Source organism: Heptranchias perlo, chromosome 16 (genome assembly GCF_035084215.1).
Source record: "Heptranchias perlo isolate sHepPer1 chromosome 16, sHepPer1.hap1, whole genome shotgun sequence".
Taxonomy (NCBI): domain Eukaryota; kingdom Metazoa; phylum Chordata; class Chondrichthyes; order Hexanchiformes; family Hexanchidae; genus Heptranchias; species Heptranchias perlo.
Window position 1 is genome coordinate 17,183,607 of NC_090340.1, and position 18,969 is coordinate 17,202,575.

Here is an 18,969-nt window from a genome sequence, read left to right on the forward strand (position 1 = left end):
CAGCATATTGGGTTGGTCTCTTTCTTTTCTCTCAGAGACAGGATCCAACTTCTGGCACCATATGTCACAGAGTCCTACTGTCTCGTAACTTTCTTCATACAACAAATGATAGTCCTTGACCTATTTGTAATTCGTACCACATTTCTTTTAATTCACTCCATGCAAAGTCACACTACAGTGCCTTTGGCAATGCCTAGTTCCCGGTCCCAGTCAGCTGTTCCAATCCCAGTCCCAGGTCCCGGTCCCAGTCAGCTGTTCCAATCCCAATCCCAATCCCAGTCCCAGTCCCAGTTCCAATCCCAGTCCCAGTCAGCTGTTCCAATCCCCGTCCCAGTTCCCTGTCCCTGTCCCCTGTCCCCTGTCCCCTGTCCCCTGTCAGTTGTCCCAAGCTGCCTTGCTACTGCATTTCAGCTCATCAGCGTCAGTCTCCCGGAGCCCAGCTGCTTTCCAGCTTCCTCTTTGGGCTGTGTTCAGGGAGCTCTGTCTCAGCAGCAGCCCTGTTAATCTTGTGCCTCGGTCTTTTAACTCACACCTGACTGGGGAAGGCCTCCACCCACTCCAGCCTTAATTACTTCTTAAAGGTGAGGTTTCTTAAAAGAGCCAGCCCCCTCCTCTTAAAGGGGAGGTCTCTCTAAATGGGCCATACCCTTATTCAGTGATCAGAATCCTCAGTTACTCTGCGACACTGTCCTCTCCGTTCCTATTCTCTCCGACTGTCCTCTCCGTTCCTGTTCTCTCCGACTGTCCTCTCCGTTCCTGTTCTCTCCGACTGTCCTCTCCGTTCCTGTTCTCTCCGACTGTCCTCTCCGTTCCTGTTCTCTCCGACTGTCCACTCCGTTCCTGTTCTCTCCGACTGTCCACTCCGTTCCTGTTCTCTCCGACTGTCCTCTCCGTTCCTATTCTTTCCGACTGTCCTCTCCGTTCCTGTTCTCTCCGACAGTCCTCTCCGTTCCTGTTCTCTCCGACTGTCCACTCCGTTCCTGTTCTCTCCGACTGTCCACTCCGTTCCTATTCTCTCCGACTGTCCTCTCCGTTCCTGTTCTCTCCGACTGTCCTCTCCGTTCCTGTTCTCTCCGACTGTCCTCTCCGTTCCTGTTCTCTCCGACTGTCCACTCCGTTCCTATTCTCTCCGACTGTCCACTCCGTTCCTATTCTCTCCGACTGTCCTCTCCATTCCTATTCTCTCCGACTGTCCTCTCCATTCCTATTCTCTCCGACTGTCCTCTCCGTTCCTGTTCTCTCCGACTGTCCTCTCCGTTCCTGTTCTCTCCGACTGTCCTCTCCGTTCCTGTTCTCTCCGACTGTCCACTCCGTTCCTGTTCTCTCCGACTGTCCACTCCGTTCCTGTTCTCTCCGACTGTCCACTCCGTTCCTATTCTCTCCGACTGTCCTCTCCGTTCCTGTTCTCTCCGACTGTCCTCTCCGTTCCTGTTCTCTCCGACTGTCCTCTCCGTTCCTGTTCTCTCCGACTGTCCACTCCGTTCCTGTCCTCTCCACTGTCCACTCCGTTCCTGTTCTCTCCGACTGTCCTCTCCGTTCCTGCTCTCTCCGACTGTCCTCTCCGTTCCTATTCTCTCCGACTGTCCTCTCCGTTCCTGTTCTCTCCGACTGTCCTCTCCGTTCCTGTTCTCTCCGACTGTCCTCTCCGTTCCTATTCTCTCCGACTGTCCTCTCCGTTCCTGTTCTCTCCGACTGTCCTCTCCGTTCCTGTTCTCTCCGACTGTCCTCTCCGTTCCTGTTCTCTCCGACAGTCCTCTCCGTTCCTGTTCTCTCCGACTGTCCACTCCGTTCCTGTTCTCTCCGACTGTCCACTCCGTTCCTGCTCTCTCCGACTGTCCTCTCCGTTCCTGCTCTCTCCGACTGTCCTCTCCGTTCCTGTTCTCTCCGACTGTCCTCTCCGTTCCTGTTCTCTCCGACTGTCCTCTCCGTTCCTGTTCTCTCCGACTGTCCTCTCCGTTCCTGTTCTCTCCGACTGTCCTCTCCGTTCCTGTCCTCTCCAGCTGTCCTCTCCGTTCCTGTTCTCTCCGACTGTCCTCTCCGTTCCTGTTCTCTCCGACTGTCCTCTCCATTCCTGTTCTCTCCGACTGTCCTCTCCGTTCCTGTCCTCTCCAGCTGTCCTCTCCGTTCCTGTTCTCTCCGACTGTCCTCTCCGTTCCTGTTCTCTCCGACTGTCCACTCCATTCCTATTCTTTCCGACTGTCCTCTCCGTTCCTGTTCTCTCCGACAGTCCTCTCCGTTCCTGTTCTCTCCGACTGTCCACTCCGTTCCTGTTCTCTCCGACTGTCCACTCCGTTCCTATTCTCTCCGACTGTCCTCTCCGTTCCTGTTCTCTCCGACTGTCCTCTCCGTTCCTGTTCTCTCCGACTGTCCTCTCCGTTCCTGTTCTCTCCGACTGTCCACTCCGTTCCTATTCTCTCCGACTGTCCACTCCGTTCCTATTCTCTCCGACTGTCCTCTCCATTCCTATTCTCTCCGACTGTCCTCTCCATTCCTATTCTCTCTGACTGTCCTCTCCGTTCCTGTTCTCTCCGACTGTCCTCTCCGTTCCTGTTCTCTCCGACTGTCCTCTCCGTTCCTGTTCTCTCCGACTGTCCACTCCGTTCCTGTTCTCTCCGACTGTCCACTCCGTTCCTGTTCTCTCCGACTGTCCACTCCGTTCCTATTCTCTCCGACTGTCCTCTCCGTTCCTGTTCTCTCCGACTGTCCTCTCCGTTCCTGTTCTCTCCGACTGTCCTCTCCGTTCCTGTTCTCTCCGACTGTCCACTCCGTTCCTGTCCTCTCCACTGTCCACTCCATTCCTGTTCTCTCCGACTGTCCTCTCCGTTCCTGCTCTCTCCGACTGTCCTCTCCGTTCCTATTCTCTCCGACTGTCCTCTCCGTTCCTGTTCTCTCCGACTGTCCTCTCCGTTCCTGTTCTCTCCGACTGTCCTCTCCGTTCCTATTCTCTCCGACTGTCCTCTCCGTTCCTGTTCTCTCCGACTGTCCTCTCCGTTCCTGTTCTCTCCGACTGTCCTCTCCGTTCCTGTTCTCTCCGACTGTCCTCTCCGTTCCTGTTCTCTCCGACTGTCCACTCCGTTCCTGTTCTCTCCGACTGTCCACTCCGTTCCTGCTCTCTCCGACTGTCCTCTCCGTTCCTGCTCTCTCCGACTGTCCTCTCCGTTCCTGTTCTCTCCGACTGTCCTCTCCGTTCCTGTTCTCTCCGACTGTCCTCTCCGTTCCTGTTCTCTCCGACTGTCCTCTCCGTTCCTGTTCTCTCCGACTGTCCTCTCCGTTCCTGTCCTCTCCAGCTGTCCTCTCCGTTCCTGTTCTCTCCGACTGTCCTCTCCGTTCCTGTTCTCTCCGACTGTCCTCTCCATTCCTGTTCTCTCCGACTGTCCTCTCCGTTCCTGTCCTCTCCAGCTGTCCTCTCCGTTCCTGTTCTCTCCGACTGTCCTCTCCGTTCCTGTTCTCTCCGACTGTCCACTCCATTCCTGTTCTCTCCGACTGTCCTCTCCGTTCCTGTTCTCTCCGACTGTCCACTCCATTCCTGTTCTCTCCGACTGTCCTCTCCGTTCCTATATTTCTTATGCTGCGGCTTCAGCTGTTTGAATCGAATGGTTCCGGCGATGTGAAATGGCCGGTACTACATGCTCCTCTCTTATTGGTGGATGAATTCCAAATCCACTATTGAGGGAGAAACTCTGGGAGCAGATAGTTCCAAAGCACCAGGCTTCTGAAGCTCCCAGTGGCATAAAAAATATAAACAGAAATAGTAATGGAGCAACAGGGACACAGCCCCTGGACAAATTAGTCCCACTTTTGAACCCTGCAAAGACTAAATTATATGAATCATATCACATCAGAAAGTCTTAAAGTGCTTCCCACAATGTCAGAGAGTGGTAAATCTTTGGAATTCTCTATCTCAGAGGGCTGTGGATGCTCAGTCGATGAGTATATTCAAGACTGAGATTGATAGACTTTTGGACTGAGGGAATCAAGGGTTACGAGGATCGGGCAAGAAAATGGAGTTGAGGTCGAAGATTAGCCATGAACTGATTGAATGGCGGAGCAGGCTCGAGGGGCCGTATGGCCTACTCCTGCTCCTATTTCTTATGTTCTTAAAGTACGACAATGATCGTCACTACCTGCAACTGGTGACCTTAATGTCACAGCTGACTTGTGAGGGTCCATTCAGGAGGAGGTCAGGAGTTCTGGTCTTCAAACAGTTAGTTTTTCCTCAGCTGAATCTCCTGAAACCTCCTGGCCACTGGATTTGGGGAAAGGGCAAGGATTCGGGCCATGCCAATGGTGATTTATTTACCAGTTGCAGACACAAAGAAGTAAGAAAAACCTCTTAAGTTGCCACATGAATTGGGAATAGGAGGGCACCGTCTCCGTGGAAATAAAATGCTTGGCAAATCTTTTCTCATCTGTTCACAATCACGATGCAGCAGCGGAAACATCTGGTTCTTCTCCCTCCCCCAAATAAAAAAAAAATGTCTTAAAGCAGAGAGAAACTTGATGTCTTTGTGTGCGATTATTACTCTTCCAGCTTTGTGTGTTCTCACTGTTTCTGGTGAGAGAATGAAATTCAGCAGATTTGAGTTTCTTAAGAGCTGTTGACTTCCTCTTATTTGGCAGTATTGCTTTCAATGGAGGAGAAGATCCAACAGGCTGTGCAGACCGTGAATGATGGCATGGAGGAAATGAAAATGGACTTGAAGGACATCAAATGCATAATTGAGTCATGTGAGTGCACAAGGCAGAGGTGCTCTGCAACAGCTTCAGCAAGTAAATTAAATTAGCTTCTTACTGAGCTGAACTGGAGAATCTGTAACAAAACCAAAACCCAGACCCAGTCACAGAACCAACTAACACTGTAACCCAGACCCAGTCATACAATTGACTAACACCCCAATCCTAGACCCAGTCACAGAACTGACCAACACCCAATCCCAGACCCAATCACAGAATGGACCAACACCCAATCCCAGACCCAGTCACAGAACTGACCAACACCCAATCCCAGACCCAGTCACAGAACTGACCAACACCCAATCCCAGACCCAGTCACAGAACTGACCAACACCCAATCCCAGACCCAGTCACAGAATGGACCAACACCCAATCTCAGACCCAGTCACAGAACTGACCAACACCCAATCCCAGACCCAGTCACAGAACTGACCAACACCCAATCCCAGACCCAATCACAGAACTGACCAACACCCAATCCCAGACCCAGTCACAGAACTGACCAACATCCCAATCTCAGACTCAATCACAGAACCAACCAACACCCAATCTCAGACCCAATCACAGAACCAACCAACACACCAATCTCAGACCCAGTCACAGAACTGACCATCACCCCAATCCCAGACCCAATCACAGAACTGACCATCACACCAATCCCAGACCCAATTACAGAACTGACCATCACCCCAATCCCAGACCCAATCACAGAACTGACCATCACCCCAATCCCAGACCCAATCACAGAACTGACCATCACACCAATCCCAGACCCAATTACAGAACTGACCATCACCCCAATCCCAGACCCAGTCACAGAACTGACCATCACACCAATCCCAGACCCAGTCACAGAACTGACCAACACACCAATCCCAGTCCCAGTCACAGAACTGACCAACACCCAATCCCAGACCCAATCACAGAACTGACCAACACACCAATCTCAGACCCAATCACAGAACTGACCAACACCCAATCTCAGACCCAGTCACAGAACCAACCAACACACCAATCTCAGACCCAATCACAGAACTGACCAACACCCAATCCCAGACCCAGTCACAGAACTGACCAACACCCAATCCCAGACCCAGTCACAGAACTGACCAACACCCAATCTCAGACCCAGTCACAGAACTGACCATCACACCAATCCCAGACCCAGTCACAGAACTGACCAACACCCCAATCCCAGACTTAGTCACAAAGCGAAATAGCATTCTGATCCCAGATCTTGTCAAAAACGATGACAAGTGTGTGTGGAGATCAGGTGCGGACAGGATTAGACCCATAGTCAAAAGCTCATTGATACTCAGTATCCAGGCCCACATGTGAAGAATGGCTCCTTCACTCAGGGGACCATACCTAGTACAAGTCACCACCTTCAGGAACGGAGCAGCTGCTGGGTGAGAAGCACTTTTCAAACCTTGTGAGATACAGTGGTCTTCTTTCTGTGCATCAGCGTGACAAGAAAATGTCAAATACAATGGGACTAGTTATTTGTTCAGTAAAGTTACCTGATTTAATCAAACTAGAATCCTGGCGACATGACTCATTCTGCTTTGTCAGTACAGAACAGCTAAGGTATCCACCGAAAAACCAATGAGTCTCTAATGGGTCAATAGCAGGAAAATGACAATTGGTGGTGTTTATACCTGAGCTCCAGCCCCTGCCACTGCCCCTCACAGTGTCCCCATCACTTGCTTACATACACATGGAACTGCACCAGGGCAGACTGGATGGTGTCGTGGGCTGGACACTGACTTTTCACCTCCATGACCTGGGTTCATATGCAGCCCGGACTGATGGGAGGAAAGTCCTCTCTCTCTGCTGTTGACTATAATAAGTGAGTTTGGGCAGTCTCAATCCAATGGACATGGGCCCATAGCTTCGAATTTGGCACTAAATTGCCAATTCACTTAGAGAGGCCATAATATGGTTGGTGTGGGAAATACACCAAGGTTTTCCAAGGTTCGGGTTGTGGTAGATTGTTTGGGGCAGAGTAGAGGGAGCTGTACTCGGCATCTAACCGATCCTGACCTGGGAGTGCTTGACTAAAATTAGCAAAAACACGATAAGAATGGTATTTTCTTGCATTAACCCAGGCCTGGTGTTGAAATGTCTCTCTCCTTCTCTTCTAGACAATGAGAAACCTTCTGTTCACCCAGTGCAGAATATTTTAGAATTAAAACTGGAGGACATCGAAGTGCAGAACAAACCTTTCATGGAAACTGCCAACTCCAAATATTACAGGGGAACGTTGCATAAATTCCCAGTGGCCATTAAACGTTTTCTTAACATTGGGTTATCCAACGTGGAGTGAGTATGGATCACAGGCTCTCTTTGAACTGAGCACATTCCCTCTCTGCCGCGTTAGAGCAGGGATTCACATTTTGGCCTTTTCTTCTTCCCCTGCAGGGAAATTCGGAAAATTTTTTGCAAAGAGGCTGGTACCATGAAGCACTTTGAATCACCAAACATGGTGCGAATTTATGGAATCTGCATTGATCAGAGAGGTGAGTGAGTAAGTAGTGAAGACCATAGTCCCAGGCATGGATTTAATGAAAGAAAAGAAGGACTTGCATTTATATAGCACCTTTCACGACATCAGGACATCCCATAGCGCTTTACAGCCAATGAAGTACTTTTGAAGTGTAGCCATTGTTGTAATGGAGGAAATTTAAATAAAAACTACTTTTCACTTTATTCCCATTCCTCGCTCTCTGTTTTGAGCCGATTTCTTTCTCTCCATTTCATTACACACTCTCCTGCTTTTCTGTCTAATTTTATAGTGAAGGAGCATTGGGGTATTGCTTTGAAAGTGAAGTTTTGAGTTGCACTAATGGCTCGGTTGGTAAACGTACTGCTCGGTATGGGTTCTGAGCCATTCCAGGTCTGCGTTGAGTTAACTGGTTCCAGCTGTGGTGGCAGTAGAGCCTCAACAACAGGCCTTAGCTATCGGGGATAGGAAGGAGTTTGAAATCCAGCCAGGCTTCCCATTCTGGTCCAATGACTTCGGCTGGAAAGTGCGCTTCTGTCTGCGTGTCGGGTGAGAACAGGATCGGGCAGGTCTGTGATGTTCTCCACGGTCAAATAGCCTGCTGGCACTCAATATCGAGGCTCATAGATGAGTAATGGCCACTTGCATGAGGCACTAGAGAGCTGCAGGAACCATACCACAACAGGAGTTAGTAATATCTGCAGAAGGAGAGGAAAGGAAAGTGAAGTTTCAGTGGTCGGGGTGTGCACACTGGGAGGACTCATCGGGTTGCATGTGTTAGCGGGCTGGCAGTATATTTAGAATAAGATGTGGCAACCTGCAAGTACTGGGTTTCCACTTCCCCATTTCTTCTGACACTGCTGAAAGTACAGGAAAATGACACTCCTTCCCATCTGATCCCAGCTAATAGCACAAGCCCGCATAGTGTCTGCTCCCAGCTGACATTCAGTACAAGGCCTGTACTCTTTGTGGCAAGCTGTAATCTTAGCCAGCATGAGCAGAAGGTGCACGGTGGATGCACAAGGAGGGAGGGTGTAGATGTTCTGAGCAACTCTCCCAGCACCGCCAGGCAGCTACATTGATAGCGGCTTTGGCAGATCCCATGAGGTAAATCACCTGCTCATCACCCAGCTGAGGAGTTGTGTGAGTGACTTGGTTGGGGGGAAATTAAAGGGAGCAGAAAGAAATATCTCTGCACTGTCCATCCTTACTCAACACCCAGTTCTCACAACACTATCCAGCCTGTCTGACTTCCCCACCACTGTCTAGCCTGTTTCACTGCCTGATTCTCCCTTCACTGTCCAGCCTGTCTCACTGTCTGACTCTCCCTCCACTGTCCAGCCTGTCTCACTACCAACCTGCAATCAGTGTTCCATTCCTTGCATGTGGAATCAATGCAATTTGCACTTTCCACCAGCAGGAGGAGCTCAATCTCTTAAAGGGAGGATGTTTCTTAGAAATCTCTTAAAGGTAGCTGGTACCTGTTATTTTTTTAAATTTTTTTTATTCGTTCACGGGATGTGGGCGTCGCTGGCAAGGCCGGCATTTATTGCCCATCCCTAATTGCCCTCGAGAAGGTGGTGGTGAGCCGCCTTCTTGAACCGCTGCAGTCCGTGTGGTGACGGTTCTCCCACAGTGCTGTTAGGAAGGGAGTTCCAGGATTTTGACCCAGCGACAATGAAGGAACGGCGATATATTTCCAAGTCGGGATGGTGTGTGACTTGGAGGGGAACGTGCAGGTGGTGTTGTTCCCATGCGCCTGCTGCCCTTGTCCTTCTAGGTGGTAGAGGTCGCGGGTTTGGGAGGTGCTGTCGAAGAAGCCTTGGCGAGTTGCTGCAGTGCATCCTGTGGATGGTGCACACTGCAGCCACAGTGCGCCGGTGGTGAAGGGAGTAAATGTTTAGGGTAGTGGATGGGGTGCCAATCAAGCGGGCTGCTTTATCTTGGATGGTGTCGAGCTTCTTGAGTGTTGTTGGAGCTGCATTCATCCAGGCAAGTGGAGAGTATTCCATCACACTCCTGACTTGTGCCTTGTAGATGGTGGAAAGGCTTTGGGGAGTCAGGAGGTGAGTCACTCGCCGCAGAATACCCAGCCTCTGACCTGCTCTCGTAGCCACAGTATTTATATGGCTGGTCCAGTTAAGTTTCTGGTCAATGGTGACCCCCAGGATGTTGATGGTGGGGGATTCGGCGATGGTAATGCCGTTGAATGTCAAGGGGAGGTGGTTAGACTCTCTCTTGTTGGAGATGGTCATTGCCTGGCACTTATCTGGCGCGAATGTTATTTACTGAAAATAACAGACTACTGTCCGCACGGAGCCTGAACGATGACCTAACTCCATATACCCGCCTTAGCCCCATATCGCTTAATACCCTTGGTTCACAGAAATCTATCGATCTCAGATTTAACATTCACAAGTGAGCTAGCATCAACTGCTGTCTGCAGAAGGGCATTCCAAATGTCTTCTGCGTGTAGAAGCATTTCCTAACTTCACTCCTGCACGTCCTGGCTCTAAATGTTAGGCTATGTCCCTGCGTCCTAGTATTGAAGTCTAGGAAACCTCCAAAAACAGTTACAAATGTCTCGGCAGCCAGAAGCAATAATCCAGCCACTAACCTGTAAATCCTGCATGGTCCCTTTAAATAGCGCTGGTGGGGGGTCCTCCAGGCACTCTAAGACACGTTCAGATGGTCGGGGTTAAGACTGTGTATTGAGTTGAGCGTTAAGTCCCAAAATGGTGTCTATCACTTTAAATCAGCGTTGCACACTGATTGAAGCCATTTTCTCCCTACTTTACATGATTCCAGTGTTCCTTATCTGCACCTGCGCTAACTCATATACCAAGATGGCGTCCGGCACACGTCACACTGGAAACATGCGTGCCCAACCAAGACGCCATCTTGGATGTCAGAGAAGCCGTGTAGCGCCGAAACAATGGGCGCTATACGGCCCAATTTAGCGCCCATGGATTCTAGGGGAATCAAGGGATATGGGGATCGGGCGGGAAAGTGGAGTTGAGGTCGAAGATCAGCCATTATCTGATTAAATGGCGGAGCAGGCTCGAGGGGCCGTATGGCCTACTCCTGCTCCTGTTTCTTATGTTCTTAAGTAGCTCCTCCACTGTCCAGCCTGTCTCACTGTCTGACTCCCCTCCACTGTCCAGCCTGTCTCACTGTCAGACTCCCCCTCCACTGTCCAGTCTGTCTCACTGTCAGACTCCCCTCCACTGTCCAGCCTGTCTCACTGTCTGACTCCCCCTCCACTGTCCAGCCTGTCTCACTGTCTGACTCCCCCTCCACTGTCCAGCCTGTCTCACTGTCTGACTCCCCCTCCACTGTCCAGCCTGTCTCACTGTCTGACTCCCCCTCCACTGTCCAGCCTGTCTCACTGTCTGACTCCCCCTCCACTGTCCAGTCTGTCTCACTGTCAGACTCCCCTCCACTGTCCAGTCTGTCTCACTGTCTGACTCCCCCTCCACTGTCTGATTCCCTAACTAGTTACAAAATTGTATGAAAATGCTGAAAATGTTGAGTGTTATTATGGGATGTTGTTGCTGATTTCTGGTTTGCCTTCTTTAGGAAAGATGCCTGTTAAATCTGAATTGCAGTTAAGAAAACAATTAATAAGGAGCAGTGCTACTTAAAAATATAAATTTGTCAGCAGTTTAATTTTGCATTTTTACATTCGATGTATGGAGCTGATAAAAGACAACTCCCACCATCAGCTGCATTTGTGAGTTTACAAGTGCAGGACGAAATATCTGCCTTCAGACATCTTATTCCAGATAAGAGAGAATTCCCCATTCCAGCCTGGTTAAAGCCATCGGAATAACGACTCTGGCATTGGCCTCCTAGAAGCACCGCCCCAGTTCAGGACACCAGGGTGTGGGGCATGAGATGGGCTCAGCAACAAAGCCCTTGGCTCGCCTGTTGCATGTCAGAACGTTGTGGCAGAGTGCACCGCCCCCCTCCCGGCTCACCCCCTGAATCAATCTCCGACAGGCCTTAAGGGAGACATAACAAAGCAGCTGTGTAAATGGTTGGTGAGGGAAGCAGTACTCAGAGGTCTCTCTCCCCAGGCTGGATCAAAACAAAATAAACTATAAAACCAAAAGGAAAATACTGCGGATGCTGGAAATCTGAAATAAAAACAGAAAATGCTGGAAACGTTCAGCAGGTCAGGCAGCATCTGCAGAGAGAGAAACAGAGTGAACTTTTCAGGTCGATGGCCTTTCTTCATAAAATATAAAACCAACGTGTTACCTGGTCTCCTTCAAAGATAATCATTCTGACCATCGAAAGCCGCTTACAGTGGGTTAAGTGCCATGCCGGTGTTGCTGTTTTTTCACCAGATCTTGCCGGCAAGTCTGCTTTATGGTTACCGCCCGCTGCCTGAGGCAAGTGCGCCAGGAGCCAGCAGCAGCAGCAGCTCACTGGGCTCACCAGCAAAGTGGGTTCACAGTCCAATCACCACCAGCATCTCAGCAAATCCCCCATTGATAGTCTTACAGTTGTCCAACCTGCCGCTGTTTCTCACAGGTCCCAGCCCTGAGTTCTTGATCGTGATGGAATACTGCGAGCTGGGGTGTCTGCGCAGCGTGCTGGAGGGCGAGTGGCAGCTCAGCTGGCAGAGTCGTGTTCACATGGCACTGGACGCTGCCAGTGGCCTGTACAGGTAGGCTGGCTTTTTGGGAATTAGGAAATTGGGAGAATGGAGAGATTAGGTCGGGCGGTATCTTGGCCGCCTGGTTTATCGCTGCGGTCTGGTTTACCATGATCCAATATAGAGACAATAGCATTGGAACTAGAGAGGTGGGGGTTGTCCTGAGTCCCTGCCCTGTCTTTTTCCTACTGCCTGAGTCTGAGTCAACAACAAGAATTTACAATCATAGATCATTTAAAGAGGGTGGAACGTGCCAAGGGGCTTCACAGAGGAGAAACAGATACCAAGCAATAATAGGAGAGACGGTCAAAAGTGTGGTAGAAGGTCAGAGGGTGATCTAATCGAGGTGTTTCAAATGATAAGGGGGTTTGACAAGGGAAGATACAGGAAAACTATTTCCTCGGGTGGGGAAATCCAAAACAAGGGGGCACAATCTTAAAAGAAGAGCCAGGAAATCAGGAAGCACTTCTTCACACAAAGGGTAGTGAACATCTGGAATTCTCTCCCCCAAAAGGCTGTAGATGCTGGGTCAGTTGAAACTTTCAAGACTGAGATTGATGGATTTTTATTAGAAAAGGGTTTCTAGGGATATGGATCAAGGGCAGGTAAGTGGAATTGAGGTACAGATCAACCATGATCGAATTGAATGGCAGAACAGTCTCAAGTAGCTGAATGGCCTATTCCTCTTCATATATGATTTTCAGGAGGTTTTTAAAGGCATAAATACTTTAGGGAGGATGTTACAGAGTAGAGCTCAGCCAGCTGAAAGCTCCATCATTGATGGTGGAGCAAAAGGAGGGTGGGATGCACAGGGAGCCACAGTTGGAGGGCCAAAGGGTGTGGAACAGGCCCTGAGGCTGATGGAGGTTGCAGAGGTAGGGAGGGGTGATCCCGTGGAGGGATTTATGAACCAGGACGAGGATTTTGAATTCGGTGAGTAAGGAGCCAGTGGACGAGGACAGGGTTAAAGGGTGAGATTTCGTGTGGTCCTGCCACCGGCCTCATTAGGCACGTGTGTCACACTGGGATCACGCCCCATGTTTCTAGGCCAATGTCAATAAAGGGCAACGTGTATATGTGCGAAAGGAATGGGCCAAGGATAGAAACTTGGGGTACTCCAGAGATGACCACGTGGGGCGTATAGAAAAACCACGGTTGGAGTTGTGTTGGCTACATTGGGACGGGTAGGACCAGAACCAGACCAGGACTGTCCCATGAAAGAGGACCATGGGAGATGGATAGTGGAGTGGGATGGAATGGTTAACTACGTTGAATGCCATGGAGAGGTCGAGAGGTGGTATAAGAAGGGGTAACACGCCACGGTTACAGTCACGGACAGCGTCACTGGTGACTTTGACCAGGGCAGTCTAAATGCTGTGGGCAAGGTGGAAATCAAAATAGGGGGATTTGAACAGGTGATTGTGGGACAGGTGAGCAGTTGCTGGGCTGCAATGACACTTTCAAGGACCTTGAAGAGGAAGGGGAGGTGTGAGCCCAATATAAATCTGACAGAATTAACTCTTGAGTAAAATCTACACTGAAGTTGCTCTTTAAATATAACTGGTCAGTGTTGAATGGTTTACATCAGCAGTGTACAAACTTACATCGAGTTACATCGAGTCTACAACACAGAAACAGGCCATTCAGCCCAACTGGCCTATGTGTTTATGCTCCACATGAGCCTCCTCCCTCCCTACTTCATCTAACCCTATCAGTGTATCCTTCTATTCCTTTCTCCCTCATGTGTTTATCTAGCTTCCCCTTAAATCTACGGACCAAATGCTGGAATATGGGATTAGAGTAGACAGGGCTGATGGCCGGCGCGGACACGATGGGCCGAAGGGCCTCTATCCGTGCTGTATAACTCTATGACTCTATGACTCTAAATGTATCTATGTTATTTGCCTCAACTATTCCTTGTGGTAAAGAGTTCCACATTCTAACCACTCTTTGGGTGAAGGAGTTTCTCCTGAATTCCCTATTGGATTTATTAGTGACTATTTTATATTTATGACCACTAGTTTTGGACTCCCCCGCAAGTGGAAACATTTTCTCTACGTCTACCCTATCAAACCCTTTCATAATCTTAAAGACCTCTATCAGGTCACCCCTCAGCCTGCTCTTTTCTAGAGAAAAGAGCCCCAGCCTGTTTAGTCTTTCCTGATAAGTATATCCTCTCAGTTCTGTTATCATCTTTATAAATATTTTTTGCCCCTTCTCCAATGCCTTTATATCTTTTTTATAACATGGAGACCAGAACTATGCACTCTACTCCCAAGTGTGGTCTAACCAAGGTTCTATACAAGTTTAATATAACTTCTCTGCTTTTCAATTCTATCCCTCTAGAAATGAACCCCAGTGCTTGGTTTGCCTTTTTAATGGCCTTAATAACCTGTGTTGCTACTTTTAGTGATTTGTGTATCTGTATCCCTAGATCCCTTTGCTACTCTATCCGGTTTAGACTCTTATTATCCGAGCAGTATGTGGCCTCCTTATTCTTCCTACCAAAATGCATCACCTCACACTTATCTATATTGAAATTCATTTGCCAATTACACACCCATTCTGCAAGTTTATTAATGGCCTCCTGCACTGTTCCTTTGTTTTAACTACACCCCCCCAATTTGGTGTTATCCGCAAATTTTGAAATTGTACTTCCGATTCCCGAATCCAAATCATTAATGTAAATTGTGAAGAACAGTGGTCCCAGCACCGATCCCTGTGGAACACCACTCCCCACCTTTTGCCAGTCTGAGTAGCTACCCTTAACCCCTACTCTCTGTTTTCTGTTTTGTATTCAGCTTGCTATCCATTCTGCTACCTGTCCCCTGACTCCATATGCTCTGACCTTAGTCATGAGTCTATAATGCGATACATTATCGAAGACCTTTTGAAAATCCAAATATTCAACAAGGTTGGTCAAGCATAACTTTCCCTTCTGAAATCTGTGCTGACTGCTCTTTATTATATTTTCTATTACATCTTTGAGTAAAGATTCCATTATCTTTCCTACCACCGATGTTAAGCTAACTGATCTATAGCTCCCTGGACTTGTTCTATCTCCTTTTTTAAATATAGGAATAACATTAGCTGTCTGCCAGTCCTCTGGCACTATTCCATTTTCTAGTGATTTTTTATACATATGTAATAGTGCCTCTGCTATCTCCTCCCTAACTTCTTTCAACATGCATGAATACAATCCATCCGGACCAGGGGTTTTATCCTCTCTAAGTTTGATTAGTTTATCAATTATCTCCCCCCTTTCTATCTTAAATGTCTTTATATCTTTTTTGATCGCTTCTTCAAATGTCATGCCCACATTGTTAGTCTCCCTGGTAAATATTGAGGCTAAGTAACTGTTCAATATTTCTGCCATTTCACTGTCATTACCTGTGAGTTTATCTTGTGCATCCCTTAGTGGCCCGATCCCTATCCTGATTTTTCTTTTGTTATTTATGTGTCTGTAGAATACTTTACTATTTTGTTTTATTTTCCTTGATAATTTAATCTTGTAGTTCCTCTTTGTTTTCCTATTTGTTTTTTTGACTTCTTTCCTAACCTCTTCATATTCCCTTTTGTCATCCTCATCTTTATTGTCTATGTACTTAGTGTATGTCTTTTTCTTTAGTTTCGATTTTACCCTTATCTCTTTATTCATCCATGGTGTTTCATTATTGGCTAGTTTGTTCTTGTTTTCTAGAGGAATATATTTCTCCTGAACTCTATCGATCACCAATTTAAATATTTCCCACTGCTGTTCTATCTCTTTGTTAGAATTTTTTTGCAGTTTACCTTCCCAAGTTCCATTCTCATCTCCTCAAATTAGCTTTTTTCCAATCTATTACTTTGGTCTTTGTCTTACTTATATCTCTCTCAATCATTATTTTAAACCTTCTTATGTTATGATTGCTATTGCCTAGATGTTCCCCTATGCTTACTTCTGTTAACTGTTCTGGTTCATTTCCCATTATGAGATCCAGCAGTGATTCCTCTCTTGTTGGGCTTCTCGCATAATGGATAAGAAAGGAAGTCCTGTACACAATGTAACATCTCCATTCCCCATTCCCCTTTCCCCTACCTCTTCTTGCCAGTTTATTTGGGGGTAGTTGAAATCTCCCATGATTATTATTTGATGTTTTTTCACTCATTTCATGGATTTGTCTACATATTTCTTCCTCCACTTCCCTTCCACTATTAGGTGGCCTGTAGAATATCCCTATTAATGTGATCGATCCCTTCTTATCCTTTGCCTCAATCCATATGGATTCGGTTTCTATCTTAATATTAATTATGCCCCTTTTTTCTATTGCTATTATGTTGTCTCTAATTAGTGCAGCTACTTCACCCTTCCACCACCCCCCCCCCCCCATCTTCCTTCCCTATCTTTTCTAAATAAGTTATATCCTAAGTTTGTTGGTCTTCTGGAGGCCCGCTGACCGCAGATCAGCAACGGTAATTGATTTAACACCAAAATCTGGTGGTTTGGAGATGCCTGTTCTCGGTATTGCTCCCCCATTGGTGGATTTAGGATTCATCCACCAATAAGAGACTAGTACATAAAATAGACCATTCCAAACCACCAGACCTGCAAAACGCAGGGCAGCGTAATAAATTTAACTGGAAAAAGAAACAGAGCAGACAGCGAGAGGGTGAGTGACTGGCACTTCATGGACCATACAGCAGGAGCTTGCAGGCTGCATTTGGCCCATGACCCAGGTGTAGATTATGGTGTTAAGTTAGCACATCTTGGAGTTCACTACATTGCTTTCAGGGGTTGAGAGAGACTTCATTGAGCTGGTAACTTTCTGGGGTTTTTCCTGTTGGTTGTTACTTCAGGAGGTCCAAATGGTTGAGAGGTACTACCTGATATTATAGGTTGCGTGTACTCTGTTGGAGAGTATGGGCTTGATGGGCCAAAGGGACCTTTATCTTGCCCCGCGAGTTCTTAATTTTGTATGGCACACCTGGCCCCAGATGTTCCACTGAGCACATCCCTGCAGAGGCTTAGATTCAGAACATCTGTCCTGTGATGATTGGGCGACAAAGAGGCAAACAGCTGCTGCTGAAGTTCCACGGCTCTAACTGGTTGGAACCACCATTCAATGGGGCGTGGTGCTGCGGTGAGGAAGATGGTGGCGATACAATCACACGTCCTATGGTGAATTGTGCTGCTTGCCATGCCACTCATCAGGAGTTCCTATTACCCGCTGTCCACCGAGCAAGGACTCGAACCAGCATCGGTGCCTAACAGCTACCAAGTGACTATCCTGAGGGGAAGTAGGTGGGATCTGTTTGGGGTTGTGGTGGCTTCAAGATGACACATGCGGTGATGGAAATTTGGAACCAAGTCCATCCTCTATACCAGTCACCACCAGGTCGGTCCGCAGTATGAACTGTAGGTGATTGACTAGCCAGCCTGGCTCACTAATGGAACCTGGAGGGGTAGACTTGTTGCTGCGGGCTGGCATTCCTACCACTCGACTCCAGATAACCCTGCAGACCGGTGCCCTGCGTAGTTATAGCTGGTTAACTTCTAGCAGTATCCCTGTGTGCACTTAGGGGGGTCCCTAAACCTGTGCATATGCTCTCTGGACTTGGGCAAGTGGGTGTGCCCCTATGGGGACAGAGTGTACGTTCCATCTCAGGCAAAACCCCAGAGGGCTGTGGATGCTCAGTCATTGAGTATACTTCAGATTGAGATCGATAGATTTTTGGACACTAAGTGAATCAAGGGATTTGGGGATCGGGCAGGAAAGTGGAGTTGAGGTTGAAGATCAGCCATGATCTTAATGAATGGCGGAGGAGGCTAGAGGGGCCGTATGGCCTACTCCTGCTGCTATTTCTTATGTTCTTAAAATAAAAATTCTCCGGGTGTAGATTTTTCAATGTATTGGTTCAGAGACTCTTAATCATAGTGATAGGCTTCCATGCCTGTCAGATACCCAGCTGACCAACACTCGCTGCCTTGTTGCTGCTCCCCTGCAGCTCAGTTCATGATCCTGTCCCTCTCAGACATTTAGTTCCCTTAGCCAGCTCCTGATTTATTCAAAGGTCCTTACAGTTTAATAAAAACTCACAAAGGCACTCCTATATCCCAGTACAGGATTGGCTGGTCTTCCCACCAGCAGGTTAAATGGAAAGAAAGAAAGAACGTGCATTTATATAACACCTTTTACGACCTTAGGACGTGAATAAAGTACTTTATGACGTGGAGCCACTGTTGTAATGTAGGAAACATGGCAGCCAATTTACGCACAGCAAGGTTCCACAAACAGCAATGTGATAATGACCAGATAATCAGCTTTTTAGTGTTGTTGGTTGAAGGATAAATATTGGCCAGGACACCGGGGACAATTCCCCTGCTCTTCTTCAAGATAGTACCATGGTATCTTTTGCATTTCATCCGAAAGACGGCACCTCCAACAGTGCAGCACTCCCTCAGTTCTGCACTGAAATGTCAGCCTAGATTTTGTGCTTAAGTCTCTGGATTGGGATTTGAACCTGCAGCCTTCTGACTCAGAGGCGAGAGTGCTACCATTGAGCCACACCTGACACCTCATTAGTTTAATGTTTAATGTTACAATAATGTCCTTGCATTTTGATTTGTTGCAGGATGCACCAATCAATTGAGAAGTTCAAACTTCACTGCTGCATTGACAGCACCAAGTTCCTGGTGGACAATGGCCTCAGAGTAAAGGTGGGTTGATGGAAACAATAACCTGCCACCATTAATACTGATGATGTGGAGATGCCGGTGATGGACTGGGGTGGACAAATGTAAGGAATCTTACAACACCAGGTTATAGTCCAACAAATTTATTTTAAAATCACAAGATTTCGGAGATTATCCCCTTCGTCAGGTGAATGAGTGAAAGGTTCTCAAATCGCATATCTTATATTAGGCTGGGACACCATCACACCAATCAAAAGGTGTCCCAGCTGTAATGAGGTTTGGAGCAGAGTGGTCCTGGCGGAACCCAAACTGAGCATCAGTGAGCAGGTTATTGGTGAGTAAGTGCCGCTTGATAGCACTGTCGACGACACCTTCCATCACTTTGCTGATGATTGA

General features: G+C 47.9%; 1 protein-coding gene across 3 annotated transcripts in view; it reads left to right on the forward strand.

Annotated features, from left to right (window-relative positions):
• Positions 1 to 18,969, forward strand: part of LOC137333270 (mixed lineage kinase domain-like protein) — a 37,612-nt gene that overhangs the window by 13,843 nt on the left and 4,800 nt on the right. For all 3 annotated transcript variants that reach the window (XM_067997434.1, XM_067997433.1, XM_067997435.1), the window contains exons 3-7: positions 4,621 to 4,728; positions 6,879 to 7,056; positions 7,156 to 7,253; positions 11,777 to 11,912; positions 18,513 to 18,597. In XM_067997434.1, coding sequence (XP_067853535.1) covers positions 4,621 to 4,728; positions 6,879 to 7,056; positions 7,156 to 7,253; positions 11,777 to 11,912; positions 18,513 to 18,597 — 605 coding nt within the window. The remainder of the gene's footprint in view (positions 1 to 4,620; positions 4,729 to 6,878; positions 7,057 to 7,155; positions 7,254 to 11,776; positions 11,913 to 18,512; positions 18,598 to 18,969) is intronic.